The following is a 22327-nucleotide window of genomic DNA, read 5'->3' as shown; positions in this document are numbered from 1 at the left end:
TCAGGGGTAGAATGAAATTACAATTAAGGTAGAATACTTCGGAGTTCCTTTACCTGGGGCAATGAGAATATATACTGTAAAATACATAGACTTTAATTTATTGTCTTGTAGAGTAACCATTACTGACGGTGACTATGGCTATTCCTTTACTGACTGGCCTGATAGAAATCAGGTGCAAATATTAATGTGGATGAAATGTTTGCAAATAGGTCTTTGCTTTGTAAGTTGGCTCAGTAGAATCTGCTGAAAGTATTGAAAAAAGAAAACAAAAATGTTCATGCCATCTCGGCGAAATGCAGTCCCTTGCTAACACTGGAAAGGTCCAAAATTTTGTGATAAGCCTGCTGTAAAAACATTTATTTTTGACTGAATAGCCACAGCATACAGGGTGATATAAGAGAATACTGTATAACCAAATGTACTGCAAAATCCTTTTAATGTGCTCATCAAGTGTGACATGTGACATACTTTGTTTAGTGGTGGACTAGCAAAGAAGAAAATGTGGATGGTTTGCAGAGAATTATCACTTATGGCTTAGCTTTGGTTGAGATGGTTCGAGATAATTAGAAACCACTTGAAATATTAAGGAGCATACAATTCTAAGAGGAATTAAAAGTTTATTTGATGAAAATCAGTTTTGTAATGGCAGAAATATATCCAGAAACAAAGACATACATGTACTAAGAAAAGATGGTTCCCGCCTTTTATTAGGACCATTTTGTTATACTTTTTCTTTGATATCTCAGCCATTTCAAAACTGATTTTCATCAAATAAACTTTAAATTCCTCTATAATTGTATGCTATAAAGTATTCAATTAAAGTGGTACAAATTGTATCTAATTATCCCACAACAAATAAAAGTCAGAATCCCCATCTCAACCAAAACTGTACTATCCCTTTAAGCCTTAAACTGTGTAATACTGTAAGACCTGTTTACAATTGTACAGATATGTGGGTTTTTGCCTTTAAAAGAGTTTTATCTTCCAGGGCAGGAAAACTGGCTTTTGTCAAGAAAGTAAAGACTTCCAGCGGCTCTAGGCTGCCTGCCACAAGGGAAAAGTGGAAGGTTTTCTCAGGAAGCGTGCCAGACACTGAGTTGACATCTGTCATGTTCGGAGATGTAGGTCATATTCCGATTGTTGTGGGAGTTGATTACATGTAGTCAGAATATTAACAAAGCAAAAAACAAAAAATAAAAGACCAACAACAACAAAACAAGAAACAAACAAAAAAAGCAAATGGAATTATTTTTTCGTTGAGGAGAACAAGGAGAAGAATACACATACACTGTAGATGAATTTCATTTCTGCATCATTTTATACCTGACTTTATTAAGAGTACAATCAATAAGCAATGGTAGAGGTTTCATTATGATCAGACCTGAAATTATTAGGGGTAAAGCTTTTTTAGTTTTGCGTTATCGCACATTTATACCACATATTAGTATGGTTATATGTAAAGAAGATGAGATGATGATGTTGTATCCCCTAAAGGTTATAAGATCTTTTGACGTGAATACTAATATCCTATTTTGATCTAGAATCAAAGTAAAAACTATGCTTTGTATCAAATTATTGTTTGTATGTTGCAATAAGCTGTAGAATTACGATTTTGAGAATAGGTTGTAATTGTCAAGTCATAGACCCCCCCCCCCAAAAAAAAAAAGAAATACTGTTATTTTTTTTTCAGTACGCAAACTGGTAGGAGAGGTATGAATTCATTACATCATCACCTTCACTTATTTGCATCATGTTATAGTTGATGAGTGGTAATATATTATTGTTGCTTGGTGAAAGCAGGAATTTGTAAATTCCATCACTTTCGTGCTTTAAATACTTTTGTATTTCCCATTTGAAACTTCTACAAAATGTACCATTCTCTAAATTGTCTTTTTGTACCTTATTCATTTTAGTCAACATGAAATGGGTGTTGAAATGCACTTTTGAGAGAAAAGTCGCATTTACACAGACATCATAGTGGGATAACAATCATGATCCAAATACTGAGATACTGTATTTTGTGCCAATTTAGACTTACAAAATATCCTGCTAATTTACTGATCATGGTAATTTGTTGACAAAGGCCGTGTTTATGCTTCCCCTTTTCGGGCCAGAATCAGCGTTTTGATACGCGTTTAAGTTGAAAATGCGGTTGCATCCTTGCTCATTTTGATATAAACGCCGTTTCAAAACGCACAGAAAAGTGCGTTTACGATCGGCATTTCTGACTAATCACGTTTGATGGGGAAGCATAGATGCAACTCACATCACATACGCGTTTAAATGACATCATCTTTATCGCCGTTCTGGTTCACTTGAAATTCGCGCAGCCGACCTTTCGATTACTATGCTGCGAAACACGATTTTGCAGGTGCTGATCCCTCAAGCTCCCTGTTGGTACATTACTGTACATGGTGACAGCCATATTAATGCATGAACAGCTCACAACATATCATACATTCCCATTTTGTCAACAATTTGTGGATGAAATAAATACTTGAATTTCCTATCATTGTCTACAGTTCATGTACGTGTGTATCAGTAAAGCAATCAAAATTATATTAGCTATGCTACGGAACATGAACAATACACACACTCAGGCCAGAGCTTCCAAAAAAAAGCGTGCGCCCCAATTTGACCTGCCTCTGCTGAGGTCAGTGAAGTAATCGCGAACGTTCTTTCCGAGGTCGAAGAAAGCGAGCATAAACAGTACTCCCGTGAACGGCGTTTTGCATCAGCTTTCTGAATCAGCGTTTCAAAACGCTGATTCTGCCATCGCAAATTGACCATAAACACACCCAAAACTGTACATGCCCAAGATCTGCTGGAATGGTGACCCTTGCCCTTGTGTTTGTGTGCTGTTGTCATAAATGTTTTGATTGACAGGACAAAAAATCTTGTGGTTTCTTGCTCTTCATGGTGTGATTTATCAGGCTATTTCTCAAATTGTCATAATAAATCTGAAGTAATGGCAAGATTTGTTAGGATTTTGATCCTGATGCTATTTGTGCTACTTACTGGGACTTATTTATTAAAAAAATGTTTCGCAGGCAAAATTCTTGAGATTGGATCGTGATGCAAGTCATGAGAGTTGTATCCTGCTAATTCATGTCGGTACGGATCTCACTACCAAAAGGCAAATCTTCATCAGTTCACCAATGATGACTCATGAAGAAGCCCATTGCAAGAGTCAGAGCGTAGCCTTGTCCCATACCACAACTGTTAATTGGAGAAAAAAAAAGGGAGAAGATCACACTCTTAAAGCACAAAATGAAATATTTTTCCACTGTGGTGTGTCTTTGAAGGTCTCGATTAGACTTCACTAAATACTAGTACAGACTAGCAATTGAGTGGGATGCATGCATTCAATTTGTACATATCGTGTGGAGTTAGGGACATAAGATTCGAACAAGACTAATCTGGGGCCCATAAAAGTGGGCGATGATAAATTTATCGACATCTGATGAGAAGATAATGTTGTTGAGCACTGCTGAAGCACACAATTTATTCATGAACTGATTCCAAGTTCATGAGAAAAAGGAAGTTGTTCATGGAAATAGTCCTACACTATTTTACAGAAATCTTAAACTATTTATACTTTAAGAACAGTTATGAAGAACATCTGCATAACAACAAAGTTTCAGTTGTTCACAAGACTTGTTCCAACTGGTTCAAGTACAGTGTACTGCTGAACTGCCCCGCACTATGACACATGCTACATGTAGAAGGGCTAATTTATGGATAGGTTGCACATAGTTCATGAAAGGTACACAAATCTTGCCCAAAAAGTTTAGTTGTGCCAGAATTTTGAACATGTTGTGTTGAAAATTTTGTCACATATATTTCAAACATTGACGCATTGGCCAGCATCCGCCCTCTCATTGCTGTGAATGTTTCCCGCATTGGCACAAAATGGTACGGTCATACAGGTACTGTACGTATGCCAATGTGCAACAATGTACAAACATGATTGTGCCCAAGTGTCAGGATGGCTTTAGTTGTTATATAGGGCAAGCCTCAGACTTCTAAGCTTTTTGGTTATCAGGAAAAGTCTTTAGCATTTAAAGGTATGCATAAAATTATATAGATTTTTATGATGTGTAAACTGGTACTTCTTTTTTTCTCGTAGCTCATGTACTTTTCAGTAGATGGTGTAATGTTCATGCTTATTGTATTGTACAAGTGTAGTCTTTCCAAGATATCACATTTTTTATAACCTTCCTTTCTTTTCCCGGTATCTCTGTTTGATGCAGAAGAACATGGCTGCCATGGTCCGCACCTATATGATGCTATGCATCGCTGGCCTGGTGGTGACGGTGTGCATTCTCATGATCATGTACAGTGAGGATGGGGTGGACACCAGAGAAATCGTCAAGGTGGCTGATTCACATGAAAAGGGCCTGTGAGTATTCTGTCCTGTCATGTTGGAAGACCTTTGTAATCCAGACGAAGAGACATATTTTTATTAAAGCCTGCAACAGAATTTAACTTTCTTTGCTAGTACAAGTTACCATTATGTAACAGTTGCGATTTGCTCACAAATGGAAAATTATGTGCAAGTTTCTTATTTGCTCATTGCTTACAAATAGTGGCAGATGTTTTTTTTTTCTTTTGAGTTTCATTGACAAATGAAAAATTTTGTCCATCAACAAACTTGTTGGTATGCCTGTATTTTATGGGAAATAATACAGTAGCCTTCACAAAACTAGTAGTGCAAATAGTGTGTCTTATTAAAGACAAAGAGAACACTCCAAAAGTGAGTAGGACCCTGTACTACAATATTGTAATCATATTACCTCAATTTTTCAAAAGGAAACCGAAATTCTCTTTTGAGTAAGTGATTTAATAATAGCATTGCATTGAATTGTTGAAAGGGTATGGATGAATACATTAAATGTGTTTTTGTGTGTTTGTATGTGTGTTATTCATACATATGCATACCTGCCAACTGTTCAGTTTTAATCTGAATATTTAGATTTTTTACTGAAAGAAAATGCATTAATTTCAGTGTGTTCTGATTTTTTGGAACTATATGTGTAATAGTAAAGTATATGAAATTTATGAAAGTTCAGATTTTTAGATAATTTTTGTTTGTTTGTTCATATTTATTAAGTCTCAGGGTTGGTAGCTATGCATGTGTTAACTTTAGATACACATGATGCTAATTCTCCTTTACTTTGGCTGTGAGACTTGATCTGTAGTTAGCACGTATAGCCAGGCCAAGGATTTCATATCTTCATCTGATCCTCAATCAACTATGGTGCACTTCACCAAAGGCCCCATTAATACTGCATATATGCAGTGATAGCACAATACTGAATTAAATCAGAGGAAATTGCAAGTCTCACATACTGTCATATAACACATAAAATGCATGGGGCGGCAGGTTTCCACCTGCATTACTTGCAGGAATGTAATGGATATCCCTTCAGATGGAACAGTCAGCATGGGTGATTGTATTATGTTTTATGGGCTGTCATTATCTATTTTGGGTATTTTATATCATTACTGGGAACACGTGAATGGACCATTAGGAAATCATTGAGTACTATAGGGTATCATGTAACAGAACCCTCATGGTTTATCTCATACATGCACAGTTCACTATGCTCGTGAACAAAATCACTGAAGAACTGTAACGAAAAAAAGTACATTTTCATCAACTGAGCCTTGGTACGTGATTTTAATACATTGAATAATCAGGATAGATCATATGACTGTTGTCAAGCAGATTTGGTGGTACTGGTGAGCCTTTGATTCAAGGTTAGGTTATTTGAGATCGTATGAGTGGTAGGAAAAGAAGATTGCGCTTCAATTATATAAAAGGTACTGGTATTTTGTTAAGTAGCATTCTCAATATCATTTGTGTAAAGCAACTACTGTGTATATATACACTACCATGACATACAAACTTGTCCATGTGTATTATATACAGTACAACTGATGCCAACCTGCTGTACATATTGTATTTGTAGTATTGCTGCAATTTTTTACATTTTTTTTTTTTAATTTGTGAGGACCAATATTTGCTATGTATATTAACAACTCTCAAAAATTTTGTCACCCTTATTAACACAAATATATTGTATAATAGAGACAATGTTCAATACAATTTGTATTTAACATCATCTCCAAGTTGGGAAATCACAAATTTTTCTCTGATAAAAAGGAATAACACTTAAATCTCTCATTCTGACAGTGAGGTTCTTGATCACATATTCAGCTACTTGCAAAATTGTTTCAATTCACAAAACCTTAATACTTCTTGAGATATAATACTTGTATGGTGTATGCAGAACTTTCTCTCCCAGTCTTCTACCCACCCCCTTTCCCACTTGAAATTTTATGCAACCAAAACTGAAGGAACCAAAAAAGTTCAGAGCATCTGCTGCATTTTCATTGCAGATTAATATAATTTTTACGGTCTGCAGGTTATTGCAATCTTTAAATCAGTGGTAGAAAATGCTCAAATACAGGTTTGGATTTGCATCCGTCTTTTATTTAAGAGCTTCCTAGTGAATGCTTGTTTGTACTGACTTTTAATAGGAATTATATCAATGATGATACAAGGTATTTGCAATTTGTCTTACTGCTCTGAGTGCTTGAGGGGCACAAGGTTTTTGACTATTTTATGGAGAAAACAACACATCTAGATGAAGCAATTTATAGTCTAATGCACTTGGTGCTCTGTCGCTCATAGGATGTACTGTACTTTCATCTGTTTGCATAAATGCCTACTTAATGTCTGGTACAGTACATTAAGTAGGCATTTATGTAAACAGATGAAAGTACATCCTACAGTATGAGCAAATTGACAGAGCAACATGATATCAACATTTGACAGAGTGGTAAATATAAAAAGGCATATAACAGGATATCATGTTGCAATACTTGCAGCATGATAGTGAGGATAGAGTGGTATAATCTGTGGACCGTTGCTATGACCAAGGATAGCCCCAATCATACATTTTCTTTGACGAGTATGTAGCTGATTATTGTTGCAGATGTATCTCATGCCTTCATGTGATATTGGGCACTTCATCCTCCACAAAGATGTTACATCAATAAGAAAACTTCTAATTCTCATTACTCAGATGACTGGAAATCTGATTCATTTTCACCAAAAAAGTGGATACACAGAATATCTGCTGAAGATTTTCAGTATACTGCAAATTCTGCAAAAGTTCTAAATTAAAAGATATTCTATACAAGGTACACTGTACATGTCCCTGTTTGTTGGAAGCATAGATCATCTTTAATTTTACTCAAAATTTCATCTCAGATTTCATCTGAAACTGACTTCTCCCCCAAGCTTTACTTCCATTTATGATTTACGAATTTGTTTTACAAGTGTACAGCAATTTTTTTTTTTTTTTTTTCGTTTGTAAATTCCCAGGGCATTTCTCCGGCTTTTAAAGTTTAATCTTTGACGTAGTCACCAAAGCATGACATCTCGAGTGATTCATGACTGTTTGTGCATCTAGACGCGTTTGCTGGGCTCATTAGTGACCGAGACAGAGAAATAATGAACGCAATGCTCAATGTGCATCATTCAGCAGAGAAAGCAAATGCATGTTTCCCTACTGCTGCTTTGTGAATGATTAACATTCTCAAATGTCACACTTGTACAAAGAGTGAGTGTCATTAGGTATTCTATAGACAAGGCAAGAAATTCTTGTGGGATTTCTGAATTGATATTTTTTTTTTGTCTGTGTGTATTTGTATGTGTGTGTGTGTGTGTGTGTTTGTGTGTGTGTGCATCATCCATGCATGTGTGTGTATACTGGGGCCATGACGATGATATATATGTAATATTTGAAGTGGATGTGTGGATATCTAGTAGATGGATTGAATGGATGAAGGGAACATACCACATTCAAAGACTGCATTTGTTTAGAGCACATTTTGAGGAAGATGTTCATTTGAATACATACTGTGTATTTCATTGCTGTAGCTCGGCCATCAACCATCATAATGCCATTTTATGTAGATATATACTGTATATGTTTTTTTTTTTTGTTGGGGGGGGGGGATGGGGCATTCTAATCAAAAATATACACAGCAGAAACCAAACAGATTTTCTTTTACATTAGACACATCAAATTTAATGTCTTCTGGTAGGATTCAATCATATGTGCTTCTGCATCTATGTACTGCATCCATAGGCGCGGTCAGACTGGCAAAAGATCGCGAAGTTTAAGATCGCAATCTTTAAGATCTCGAAGTTTTGCTAGTGTGACCGCAAACTTCCCACGAAACTTCTCGATCTGTTGGCGGGCGGTGCCTCCGAAGCGAGAGGCCATTTTCATTTACAGATGTGCATTGTTACGTCACAATCACTAGCCATCGGAAGGCGCATTCATGCTTGCGTGCGTACCAATGGCCCAAACTTCGCGATCTTAAACTTCTTGATCTTTTGCCAGTCTGACCGCGCCTTATGTGTATGTAAACAGTATGTCAGGTAGGAGTATGTGTGACTACTGTATAAAACCAAAAATACTCACTGCATGAAATTTTCATGAATTGGAGCAGACTGCCTTTTTCACTGCATGAAATTTTTGCCTTTTGCATACCCACTTGCATTTAATTCACATACTGTAGACAAGAACTTTCACCTGCATTTTATTTCACAAATCTTGACTTTTGCCAAATTAAAATGGGAATGAACATTTCTAATTTGACAACTGGTATATCCAGTGGCTGTAAAATGTCAGTGGTTGTGAAGATTTCTTGGGGCAACCAAAACTTGGTACTTGGTTAACAAAGCAAGAACAATTACCATTTTACAAGTAAGAAATTAGTGACTTGGCTGACTTACATATTAATCTTCACGTTCAGACTAACTATACGTCCGGTGTCTGTGGGAAAGTCAGGAATTGTTTTTTTTTTTTTTTTGTTACTGACCGTCCAATTACTGTCCCAGAGGCTTATCCCAGAGCTTAAAGGGATCATATAGTTTTGGTTGAGACCTAACTTCTCCTACTAACATTTTTTTTTCTTGGTGAGATAATGGAAAACTTCCAATGAAATATGAAGGGGTGTGTAATTCCAAGAGAAATTCAAAAGTTTACTCGATTAAAATTAGTTTTGGAATGGCTGAGATACTCAAAACAAGAGTGATCGTAATAAAAGGTGGGTTCCACCTATTATTATGATCGCTCTGTTTTACTTTGTTTTTGAATGTCTCAGCCATTCCAAAACCGATTTTCATCAAATAAACTTTGAATTCCTCGTAGAATGACATGCTCTGTACTATTTCATAAGTGATTTCTTGGTATCCTGCAAAAAGTTAAAAGCCCAATCCTCATATCCACCAAAACTTTACTTGTCCCATAACGAGTGAGGACAGACTGATTTTGCTATAACATGCTTTTCCCATAGACACCTGCCCGAGCATACTCAAGACTCGTCCTCAACGGGTTAATATAAAAGTGTAACGCTGAAGAGGCACACTGTGTCATTTCACTAAATTTCACATATGCTCAAATTTGATGAATTACAAGTCTATGGTCACTGTCCCTGAACAGGCTTTTTTTTTTAATGGGACATCAGGAAAAGTTCCCTTGAGTGTCCACACTACAGTTTCAGGGGGGATGTCATGTGACGTCAAACTTTATGCATGATCTGGGACATAAAAAATAATCTGAGAGCAGGAAGAATCACATCCTGGTGATCAATTCAAAACAAGGGACTAATAATGGAAACTACTTTATAACATAATTATCAGATGTTTGCATGCTGATCTGATGGACAAGTGGCAGTGTTGAATAAATTGTGTTGTCCTTCATAATTGTGTAGCTAATGCAAGTCTATTTATTAAAACTCTTTAGTAACCAAAGATTCTGTTCATAATGGCCTATGGTTTCCTAGAAGGGACAGCAACATTGCTTTCATGCTGACATACTTTTGTTAACCTTTGACCACTTTCTATATTCTTTGTGAAAACAAAAAGAAACGGTGAAGGATAAAACGGAGAAAAAAAATGTTTGGGCAGTTTTGGGCGTTTCATTGACTAATGGGTTAACATTTACTTTTCTTTGTTAACTGGAATGCTTCATTCACTGACTGGCACAAATGTCTGGAAACCAATTTGCCAGTGAATAGTATTTATTTCTCAATCCCTCTAATCCTTATTGTGCCACCACCAGGGCCTTTTCTTTGTTGGACTGAGGGTGCATTTATCTAAAAAAGAAAATTCTGAGGAAGAATCACAATCCTAAACACGTTTGAGGCCTTTTCGGGTGACAAGGCGCATAATTGCTACACCTGAATGCGCTTGCTAACTTTATAAGTAGGTCAAATCAGGATGAATTATTGACAGTTGATGAAAGAGCTCTTAAAGTGCCTGGAACCACAAAGGGATGACATTCCTTTTACAGTTGCCAAACTTTGCTTCCTTTACCTTCCAAGGTCAGTGCTGGTGATGCGTATAAGAATATAATGTGCTCATTATTTGTTGAATTGGTGGTTTATGTCTCACCTGCAGGTATAGTATGAGTATTAACAACATTTTTGCTTTGTCTTGCTTCATACAAGAACTTTTTTTCGTAGAAAATAAATTATATATATTTAAAAAAAACCCACACAGTTTATGGGTGTCATTCAGGATTAGAGCAGGAGATGAGGAATCAACAGACTGAGATGGTACTAACCATGGTACAAGCACATGGGAAGGAGAGAAGAGACCCATTAGCTCCAAGCATATTAGATTTTCCAGTTTTTGTAAGGAATCCACTAGGGAGACCACAAAAGACAAGAGAAGAAACAATCAAAGAAGACAAAATATGCATGTGTGAATCATGTCATGAAATATACAAATTGTAAACCTTTTGTTTTTCTACATGTAGCTCTCAGGTAATAGTGAACTTACACTATTAGGTCCTGTGCTGATTTCTCCATAGCGTAGAAGATACTGTGTACATACACTGTAGTAAGCGCATGTGCAGTGCTTACATATACTGTAAAATGAGGAATGTTCACGTGCATTTTAATTTCGCTAATTTTGCGAGTGCCAAGATTCGCGAAATTAAAATGCACGCGAAATTAAAATGCACGCGAAAGTTCGAGTCTACACTATGTGCATTGAATGACAGTGGCAATTCACGAAAATTTCATGCCGCTAAAGAGGTCGTTGGCTCCAATTCGCGAAAAATTCATGCTGCGAATATATCATGTTTTACAGTACCTCGTAGTGGCACTTTTTGGCTAGGACTGTCAAGGTATTTCCTGGATAAGAAGTGTATACCAAGTGAATTGCCGTGGTGTCTTGTTACCATAGTATTTTACCAATGAGAATGGTGCCAACAAATTTCTGTGGTATTTAATATTATGGTAATTTATGTCTGTTATGTTGATGTACTTAAAAAAGTCTAAATGAAGGGACAGCATGGAGGAGAGTCACTATGGAAATAAAACTGTCTAGCATCACAGAGTAAGGAAAAAATGGACGGAGTAATATGATGTGATCAGTAAAATAATCACTAGATCCCAGTGATACTGTTTATTGTTTCAAAAAATCTGATCATATGCCTGTCTACCATTTTTATGTTTTTCAAGGTCTTTACTGTTCACACCAGTGGGCAAGTTTATCAAGGCATTCAAATTGGATGCAAGTCTCCTTGTCTGTGGTTACTGTGGCAAGAGGCTAGCTTACTATAAAAATGGTGCTCAAATCTATGAATATTTAATGATTTTTCTCTGAAGCCACAAGGCATCAGGAAAATCCCCCCACCAAAAAAAAGAAAAAGAAAAAAGAAAGAAAAAAAAAAGACTGCTCCACTCGCCCACATCACAGATGAACATATATACATCAGTATAGCCAAGGCTGTTATACTCCAGTCACAGACAAATGCCTACAGATTCATTTTACTTGCCCAGCATTTACCTTTAGCTTCCCTGAGCAAGCAGTTTGTGGGTTTGTAGAACCCTATCTGTAGAACTTGTGCCGATAACAAAGGTACTTGACCATATTCAATCTACCTTTTATCTTTTGATTTACCTTTTCTCTTTTGATTTGATACAAGGGATGCAGTGGTTGCTTCTTTGGGCAAGCCTCAGGCGAATTGTCTGGGTTAGGGCATGGACCTACAGTTTTCATTGTAGGTCCATGGTTTAATAGGGGAACATGCTTGAGTGTTTGATGTGCAATACTGTCAAACCAGGGATTTTTGTGTGCATGAACTTTTTTGGAATTTTGCGAGGAGCCAAGATTCATGAAAGTTTTTGTCCTCATTTAAATGTAGTGAATGCTAGTACAGTGCCGTACACCATCATAGTTGGCAATTTGTAGAAGTTTCATGCCGTGAAAGAGGCTGTCGATTCCAATTTGCGAAAGTTTCACGCCGCAAATGTTTCTGGTTTTTCAGTATGTAGATGATGGTTGGTGTTGGAGGGAACATACGGGAGGATCAATCAATTAAAAGTGTTTAAATTGCATGGGAGGAAGGTTTCAAGTCCCGAGATGAAGTCAAGGGACTTGTCTTTAAATCTTTCCAATGTAGCATTTCAAAGCTTGAGGTTAGAACTTTCTGTGTGCTCTAAATGACAGAAGTGTCATTTATTGGCTTATTGGTTTATTTTTTGGCTGTAGTGATGATGTGCATTGAGAGCAATGCATACATACATCTGCAGTGTGTGTGGAATATTCTGTGGTAGCAAGGAAGTGTAACATGCCAGAAAATGAAAGAAGTGCAGTGAACATTGCATTTTTATGGCTGAAATCATTAGCCAGAGACAGACGTAATCTGATCACTTATGCATGATCTTGAATACTCTGTTCTCAAGCCAATGACTATCAGCAGGTGGCAGTATAAAAGAGGACTGAGTTAACTTTGTCAGGGATTTCTTGTCTTATGACCATCATTCACATTGTATAGTACTCCTCCATCTAGCAAGCTTTCAAAGGGCAGCTCATATCGCATCCTATGATGTGTAAGAGAAAAACAGGGCGGTGTTTTGGGATTGGTGAAATTAACCTTCAGTGACCTCCACCAAATGGTGCCGAGTCTTCCTCCTACACACTCTTTGCTCCACTGTACGGTATGTGCAGGATACCCCTTCCCTGTACACATCTCTGACATTGATCTCCAACCTTTTCTTATTTAAGTACCGACATGGTTGATGTGCATATACATGTATGCCCTGTGGTGTGACAGTCTGTTACACACACCGTGCTCTTGCTCTTGCTGATGCAGGCAACGTTAGTTTTTCTGGCTTTGAGACAATAGACACATGGCATTTCAATGGCCTATCATGACAAATATATCTTAATGATTTTTAAAGTCACATTTGTCATCTGCCCCGGTCCATGTCTAGTGTTGATTCAGTTTTAATAGGGAGGGAAGCAGTCCATTCTTGTAGGCCTATCCATTGCACTTTCTTTAGTGCTTTGAAGTGTTTATTTCTATGGCCTTAAAATGAGAGAGAGAGAAAAAAAGCTCTTCTTATCCCAAAGCCTGTGAGATACGATAATTACTCATACATTGTGCATATCTGGTTTGACAAGTGCAGAATCCAGTTCCCTTGCACTGTGATGAACCATCCTTCATTGCAAATTGGTATGATACAGGACAATGTGTGGTCATGATCCTGCATAATGCTGAGCAATATAGGGCTGCCCTTTCTCCACGTGATCTTTCAAACGAGAGTTCAGAGTGGAAGGTACGCGCCTTGAATCAAGACAGAGAGAGTGTTGTGTATGCATGCTTAGCAGCAAGGCCTGGTGAGGTGTACCCTCGAATGTTTACATTTCATGTATGCTTTACAGCTTCAGGAGCATAAAGTGGGAATTATAAAGCGGAATGGAGAGTAGAAATGCAGCAACGCACTGCCTTTTCCTTCATCGGGGGCTCGATGAGAGTATTAATGCAAATCTGACTGCACACAGGAACCCACACCAAGCTGTGGCATTTAGAATTGAGAATGTTAATAGGCCAAAATGTTCTCAAACACGGTCTGTAGTCATCTACATAGGGATTTATGGCTTGTTATTGTGTATTATGCTTTCGTGATGATGGGTAAATATCCATTTTCTCCCTATCACATTATTTTCAGAATCACAATAAATAGGCTACATTTTGTACCAGATTTTATTCATTTGTTGCAAATACTGGATCATGATGAAGAAAGTACAATATTGATGACTATGGATATTTCTGCAGACAGACATATTTTTATAGATTCATTTCTATTCATGACTATTAAGACATGAATTCAAGAGCAGACATTGAGCACACAGTTAACATTGGCAAGAAGTTGCTCATAATTTGCACATGAAGGTTAACCTGTGGATGACAGTGATTATGATACATTATTTCCTGTTGTGGATGAATTAATGAAAAACAAAATTTAAAGGACATAAATTGATGAAAGTCCAGAGATTATTTTGCCAGAGAAGTAACAACAAACCAACACACCTAATTTCTAAACCCTACTGTTATTGCCTCATAACAGTCTAAGGATGAATCATTAGAAGAAACACAAAGTTGGCTGTTGTCATGTATTTCTTTCCTGCTTTCCTTTATCAAAGCTCATTATATTCCATAGACCTGGCATTGCACCCCTCCCCACGCAGGCATGCACCAGCAACTTCACCCTTGCCCCCTCTGATGTATCTACATGTAATTTCTGACAATTAAAGGGTGTTTACAGTTCTGGTTGAGGTGAGGATTTAGCTTTTAACATTTTGCGAGATATTCAGAAACCACTCTATGAGATGTCAAAGAGCATGCAATTCTAAGGGGTATCAAAAGTTTATTTGATGAAAATCAGTTTTGAAATGGCTGAGATATCCAAAAACAAGGTGAAACAAAGAGATCCTGATAAAAGGCATGGCCTGTCGTCTTTTATCATTATCACTTTTTTTTTGATATCTCAGCCATTTGAAAACCAATTTCATCAAATAAACGTTGAATCCATCTTAAAATTACATGCTCTTTCATATTTCATAAGAGATTTCTCATTATCTCACTTAGGAATATTCAAAACATGAATCCCCACCTCAACCAGTACTGTACGGTCCTTTTAACCAAGGAGATTTACGTGAACAGTGTGTTTTTGAGATCGTAGTTATATGACTGCCAATGTGGTGCAGGTGATGCAAACACATGACTATAACAGCCCCTAGCAAAGGGATGCCAGATTTCTCCTAACGCACGCCATGAACCAAATCTGTGAGCACATGAGATTTCCGTCGGATGACTGGTGACCAGCGAAGAGTGATGAATGTTTTTCCCCTATAGCATCTGCTGCAGGTTACAACCTGGACTTAAAGGTAGACCTGTGTTTTGAAACTGCCAGTCAGAGAAAAACTGATGACAGAAGCATTTTACTGCAAATCACATCCCTACATGTATGTCTGAGAAGGCAATATGTACAGGTTACTACTAAAGATCTAGTAAATGTGATAACCACATGTTAGAACAAAGTTTGAAAGTTCATATTGTGTTCAGCTTATACAACTGTATGTAATTGAGTAGTGTTTGTCAAAACTCACTGAAGACAGAAAAACTTTAAAAAGCAAACAAAATCTTAACATTAGTACGAGCATTCCTTGAGAAAGATCAGATTGATCATTGTTAGAATATTGAGTGTGGATCACAATTCTGCAGTGGGTATTTAAATGTAAACAATCACCATGGAAACATGGTCTTTAGATCACTCATATCTTGATTTCATTATTATCAGCTTTCATGACCTTTGGGTTTCCAGTGATGCGTAAAGGAAGCAGTGCTAAAGCAGGCTGTCACAGTAGATACACTGTATACTAGTATATGCAATGCTTGCATTATTAGTTTAAAAACTTAATATATACATGCATAACTTAATGGAGATTCTCCAGGAAATTTCCAGCCAGAAGGTCAAAGGTCAAAGGTTAAGGGTCAAAGGCCAGGTTTCAATGCCCCCAAATAATCTATTTTGTACTGTAATTACACTCTTTCTTCATACCTTGGAAATTACTCAATGCATAAACTTATAAAAGGGTCCGTCAGAAGTCAAGTAAAAATTCTCAATTCCCTAAATATGTGTACCTGCACTCTTAGACAATCATAGCAAACCCAGTTCAAGGAAAGTGAACATTCAAGATATTTCTGACAAACCTGTCATTTCAATATTTTGCCAGTTATGTGAAACTGTCATCACACATTGTGAAGACATTGTACTATACACCTATAAACTGGAGAATCATGCATTATGGCGGAGGCATCAGTCGCCATAGCGACATTTCTAGTTTTTTTTTTTCATACTGATGTATGAATCTTCAGAGCTGCCCTGTTCTTATTCTGTAGGAACTTCCCAGAAAACTACATTACAACTGTATCTCTTGTCTGGATAACTAGAATATGAAAATCTCTCTAATTTTGGTAATTATTTCACTCTGTTGAGATGCATGCAACCACAAGTACCGTCTGGCTATCCGTCTGATTTTGATGGTTGAAATGTCAGCAGTACTGCATCTTAGAATGTACATACCCACTGTGTGTGGGTTGAAATTGATCAGCTCTAGTCATCAGTTGGCTGTAAAAACAAAACAAAACAAAACAAAACAAAAACCTTTGCGCATGACATTTGAGCCATTATGTTGCTCTAAATTTGTTCCAGATTACAATGACAGGAGCGACCTTTTTAACATACAAAGAGCTCACCCTTTTTTTTTTTTTTTTTTTTTTTTTTTGGTTTTCAGGAAAAAATTATGTTTGAGCAATTTTAAGGCAAGAACAGCTCTGTGCAAAGCGTTCAAACAGGAAGGAAACAAGCTGCTGTTTCCCATGAGAGTCTCTCCAGATGTTTCTGTCATTGTTTCAGCCCGGAAATAGGAACCCAGTAGAAAGAGTTGTCAAATTAATTGGCTTTTTAGAATGTCTAGTGCAAGAAACTAATGATTCAAAACAAGAGCATGTCTACTTTGCTTGTTGGAGACACAAGCATTCTGAAGATATTGTCGTCCTGAAAAAAAAAAAATGCCTCTTAGTCCTCGATTGGCTCATGTGCAAGTTGATTATGTTCAGTCATTGAACTGCTGGAATTTCTGTTAATTCAGAGATAAACTGAAGAAATGAAATGGAGTCATAGATCATGTACAATAATGTACTAGGCATGATGTTTATCCCAGTTCTATAAAGTTCAACGACATAAACTTCATAGTACTCTGTTCGAAGTATGATATCATATTAATAGCATATTTTTATTATACATCAAGACATTTTGGGCTTAGCAGTATTTGAAGGTGGTGAATGTGAAATGCCACCCCGCATTTACAACATACAATGCACATCACTGTACAAATGTAGGTTGACTCTTATAGTGTAGGATCAAACAAATGGAGCATTAGAAGTTTCACTAAAGTGAGACATTAAATGAAAAATAAAAAGAGTGTCAAGGTTTCACAGCATTTTAGAGACAACAATATTGGTCACAGTTGTGTAACTGTGTGCAAAGTAGATGAGATGTTAATATGCTGTGCAGAACTACAACTGACCTTTTACACAACTCTTTGCTAGATTTGGCTGTATACAAATACAATAAAACTTTGTGACTGAATTTTTTCTACCTAAGACCTGACTCACAAAATTTGCAAAGAAGATAAAAACCTCACAAAGTATATGGTGCATACAGTATTCGGCAGACCATGTAATTATCTGCATAGAGATGGTGGTATTAAGATTTTCATCGCGATTGCTTATGATTTAATCTCTGATGTATTGTTAAAGGGACTGTACAGTAGTGGTTGAAGTGGGGATTCATGTTTTTAACATTCCTAAGTGAGATAATGAGAAACCTCTTATGAAATATGAAAGAGCATATGATTTTAAGAAGGATTCAACATTTATTTGATAAAAATTGGTTTTCAAATGTCTGAGATATCCCCAAAAGTGATAATAGTAAAAGGCGACCTTTATTAGGATCTCTTTGTTTCACCTTGTTTTTGGATATCTCAGACATTTCAAAACCGATTTTCATCAAATAAACTTTTGATACCCTTAGAATTGCATGCTCTTTGACATCTCATAGAGTGGTTTCTGAATATCTCGCAAAATGTTAAAAGCTAAATCCTCACCCCGACCAGAACTGTACACACCCTTTAAGTTTGTTTGTGTTCATCTCTGTATCTCCTTTTCATCTATTTTTCATTTTTTGCTGGTCTAAATAGTAGGACATGTCATTAGTAATACCTCAGGGAAAGGAAAATGTTGTTATGTACATATGTACATGTATGATAACCTTCTAATTCCACTGACGTCGGTTCACTCAAGACAAATTTTGAAGGCATCGATGGAGTGAAACAGTTATTTGAAATACAGGTAGGAAATGGAATTGTGTAGAAGGTGAAAATACTTTATGCAAATATTGAGTGGAAAAATGCATCAATTCCTGGCCTGCTCCTCAGTCCTACCCTCGCCACAGCACGGTCGTCCATCATCCATGATGCCATTCATGTGGACTGGAGCATAGCATTCTCAAGTTACCAAGTGCCTCTTGAGGTGCATTCACGTTGGATTTACCATGGTTATAGATACCTTGGTAATGTCGTTGTCACTGCTCTCATTGGTGAAATATCATGGCAATAGATACTGCAGTATTTCAGTTGGTACCATTCTCAACCACAAAATACCATGGTAATTCTGAGCAAAAAGCACACCTCTCTGAGGTAAGCATAGCACATATGATCTGCTATTGGGAGGAGACAGGCAGTACGTCAGGTTGCGAAAGAACTTGTACAACCTATACCACTGTGCGAAGGGTGGTATTACGTGACAGGATTCACGTTCGAGTGTTGCATCCATAATTTATAACAATTTTGAATTACCAATAGCTGTAAATATATTTTACCTTGGTATTTTGCGAGGTATTTTGCAAGGCGTTTCCCAAGGAATGTGTTCACATTATGAAATGTCGCAGTATCTCAAACACCTGTATGATGGTATTTCCCATCGGTGTGAATGGCCCCATGTTTTTTTCTCCAGGAGATATGTGGGTGTAAATCCGTGGGGAGTCAAAGGTGAGACAGCACCTCCACAGAGAGCTGCATAGTACAGTGGATGAGCTTGTTTGACAGGGACAATGGGAAATTCTTACCTTGCCTTCGGCTATAATGACATCATAAGCTAGAAAAAGATAGAGACTAGAGCCCCCCCCCCCCCTAAAAAAATTAATGAATTTCACAAGGTATGTAATATGCTCAATACAGACCTGCAACATGCTTTTTTTTGTGCTTCTTTCTGTTCTCGTCTCATATTACTTTTAATACAAATTGTTTACTCAAGAAAATTTATGGAACCTGGCTTAATGCTGTGATTACCACAGGTGATTTGTTTGTAAATATAATCAGTTGTGGTAGGCAGTAATGGCCCATAAAGGGTTCACTGTGAAAGTAAAAGCTGTAGCACATTTTTTTCCACAGTGAGGCAATATTTCAAAGTAAATTTTGCATGTTAATGATTTTGCAGATAAGTATATTTCTGTGTGAGACCTGATATCAATAGCATGAACAAAATAATTATATGTTTCGACAAGTTGACAGTCAATGCAACTTTATCTTGCTAGTACTCTGAGCAATATTTCCAAATTTGTTCATCGAACTATCAAAAGAGATAATTCAAGGTTCAACCAAAGATGTGTTTACTCTGTCTGAAAAGACAAGGGGGGGGGGGGGATGGTGAAGTGAAAGAAGCAGCATCTGCTGTGATCTTACTACCAAAACTAGTCAACTCTAGGGTAATTCTCACCCAACTCCTGTATTTGCATTCACGTGGAGGAAATAAATAGGGTGATGCTGACTGCAATCCAAGTACAGAGATAATTTGCTCCCGTTCAAACAGACAGAACTATCCCCCTATCGCCAATCACAATAACTTTTCGACCAAATTTCACATACCCGAAATTACTGGAATGGTGACCCTTGCCCTTGTGTTTGTGTGCTGTCATGATGTGTGGTTTGAATGACAGGACAAAATATCTGGAGATTTTTTGCTCCAGTGTTCACACAAATGTCATGGTAAAGGTAATTGCGCTATTTCTCAAATTATGACGATAATTGTGAAATAATCACAAGATTTCTGGGCATTTGGATGGTGATGCTGATCGCGCTATTCAGTGGGATTTTAATGTCCACACAGGCAAAAAGTGTTAAGATTTGTGTCCTGCTAATTTGCACCAGAGTGAATCCCACTTTTGAGGAGTGGGGAATTAAACAGTCTTCCCTTCTTTACACAGAACAGAATTAGTCATTTTGATGTTTAATTGCAGTGATTGTGCTGTCCATGAACAAATGAATCCTTTTTTATGGCACAATATTCTTACTGTGTATGATGCTCGGCTGTGATTAAAAAACTTGCACATTTGCTTCCTTTTGGATGATTATGTTAATAATGTTAAAAATTTGTTGGTTTCATATAGTATGTGATGAAATAAAACATATTTAGGGCACAGTGCTTTCAATGTGCAAAAACAAGCCTTACAAGAAGGTACACAAACAAAGAAGTGCCTACTACATTATACCTACTTGTATGCTTACATGAAATTGTTAAGCAAACTTGAGAGAGACAGGTAAATTGACAACTTGATAACAAAGATACCATCAGTGTACACTGCACAAACTACTATTTTTTTCATTGTCATATTGAGTCATGTTATCATTATGTATTATCAGTAACGTACTGCCAATATCTCTTTAATTAGATTATCAGTGCAAAAGGTCTGCATTAGTGAAGGGGGGGGGGGGGGCTTTCATGCCCTTGTTCTCCTTCCCCATTTTTAAGTTTGACATATCAATCAGGATCAGCGAGCCTACCATGGTAGTGTCAGTGATCGATGAGTTGATGAGGACTCATTATTTTTATTGTTTTGACTGCTGTAGGATCTTCTGGAACAAAGACTATTCTGCTCTCATTACCAATTTAGCTCTGAGAGCTGACCTTTCTGAACTTTTCAGCTTAGGGCATACACATTGTAATAGCCGAGTTCATGAGGTGCAACCTTTTGAGCTGACCCTAGGATGCAAGGGTGCCAAAGTTTTCCCCCTGGGTGCTGATGAGTGTTGGTGTTAAAGTGAGATTAGCCATCAATCATACAAAAAATGATAGAGTGTTTGATATTTGAAGCGTTGAAGATACTCTGTGAGCATGTTCAGCTTGTGGAGATAATGAACCATACTTTGCTGTGCAACATCGTATGATGCTGTGCCAGGTTCCACCATGCCGCAGTGACACACTTTAGCATGCATTTAGGGCTAGCACAATTTGCACGGATCAAGGCATATTACCATGACAAAAGTATTCAAGGTATTGTTTACCATTGGGAGCAGTGATCTAAAAAATGTTTGAGTTATCACATTTGATGCATATGTGTAGGTCAGTTGTATCATGAAACATCCTACCTAAATAAAGCTTAAAATATAAGGAGATATCACTATTTTTCTCAATAAACCATAACTGTAGACAGTTTTAATATTCTAGGAGGAATTTTATTTTTGCTATTGTTCACATTTTATATATTTAACAATATTTAACATTGATTGTAGGCCTTCTAATTAATTTTTTTTTTTATTGGTTGTCTCTATCCCGAACTCACATTTTAGAACTGATTTGAAGCACTAAAGCTGGGTTTTTGTTCCATCTGCAAATGGTAGATAATGCTTTTAACTGCTTCTGGCATCACTTTTGAGTCGCCTTTGCTTGACTTTGCTGCAGCACCTTGTCCAGGAGCAATGAGGGTTGCTGTATGAAGGATCCCTTTTGAACAATTTTGCTAGTTCATTTGGACACCTCATTCTATCCTATACCAGTTTGCAAAAAATAAATGAAAGCTCAACTGACATAGAAATACAAATCATTTACAGTAAGAACTCTAGCTTGCGGACGAAATTAGTCTCTGCGACTTTGCTGCGACTGAGGAGATGTCTTGGAGATGTCGCGGAGATGTTATGGAGACGTCTTTGAGACCAGCTGGAGAATGTGGTATTTCATGGCACAATTCACACTCAGTATTGTATGCATATGTTGGAAGAAGTTTGAATTATCACCCTAAATACCATGGTATTTTGCAATGTATTTGCATTCATATCATGAAATATCAGCACAAAATACAGCAGTATTTCACAGTATGGATGCATGTAGTGCATGGTAAACCAGGTATGTGGAAACTATTCAAGTATATTTGAGGCCTGCCTCACACTCTGTAGAACATGAAAAATGATTGAATTTGATTGGAATATGAACACACCCTTACAGATCCATGGAGGGCGACCCTCTTTTATTCTGTGGCATATGAGGGGCCTCTGGGCTGTACATAAGATTTATGACATTCACACACTTCGAGAGCTGCACTAGCA

At 37.1% G+C, this 22327-nt stretch overlaps 1 protein-coding gene across 1 annotated transcript in view; it reads left to right on the top strand.

Annotated features, from left to right (window-relative positions):
• Positions 1-22327, top strand: part of LOC140229031 (galactose-3-O-sulfotransferase 2-like) — a 52524-nt gene that overhangs the window by 17988 nt on the left and 12209 nt on the right. Inside the window, exon 2 of the mRNA XM_072309292.1 lies at positions 4254-4402. Coding sequence (XP_072165393.1) covers positions 4254-4402 — 149 coding nt within the window. The remainder of the gene's footprint in view (positions 1-4253; positions 4403-22327) is intronic.

This window comes from Diadema setosum, chromosome 5 (assembly GCF_964275005.1).
Source record: "Diadema setosum chromosome 5, eeDiaSeto1, whole genome shotgun sequence".
Lineage (NCBI taxonomy): Eukaryota > Metazoa > Echinodermata > Echinoidea > Diadematoida > Diadematidae > Diadema > Diadema setosum.
This window is presented reverse-complemented; position numbering and strand designations above follow the sequence as displayed.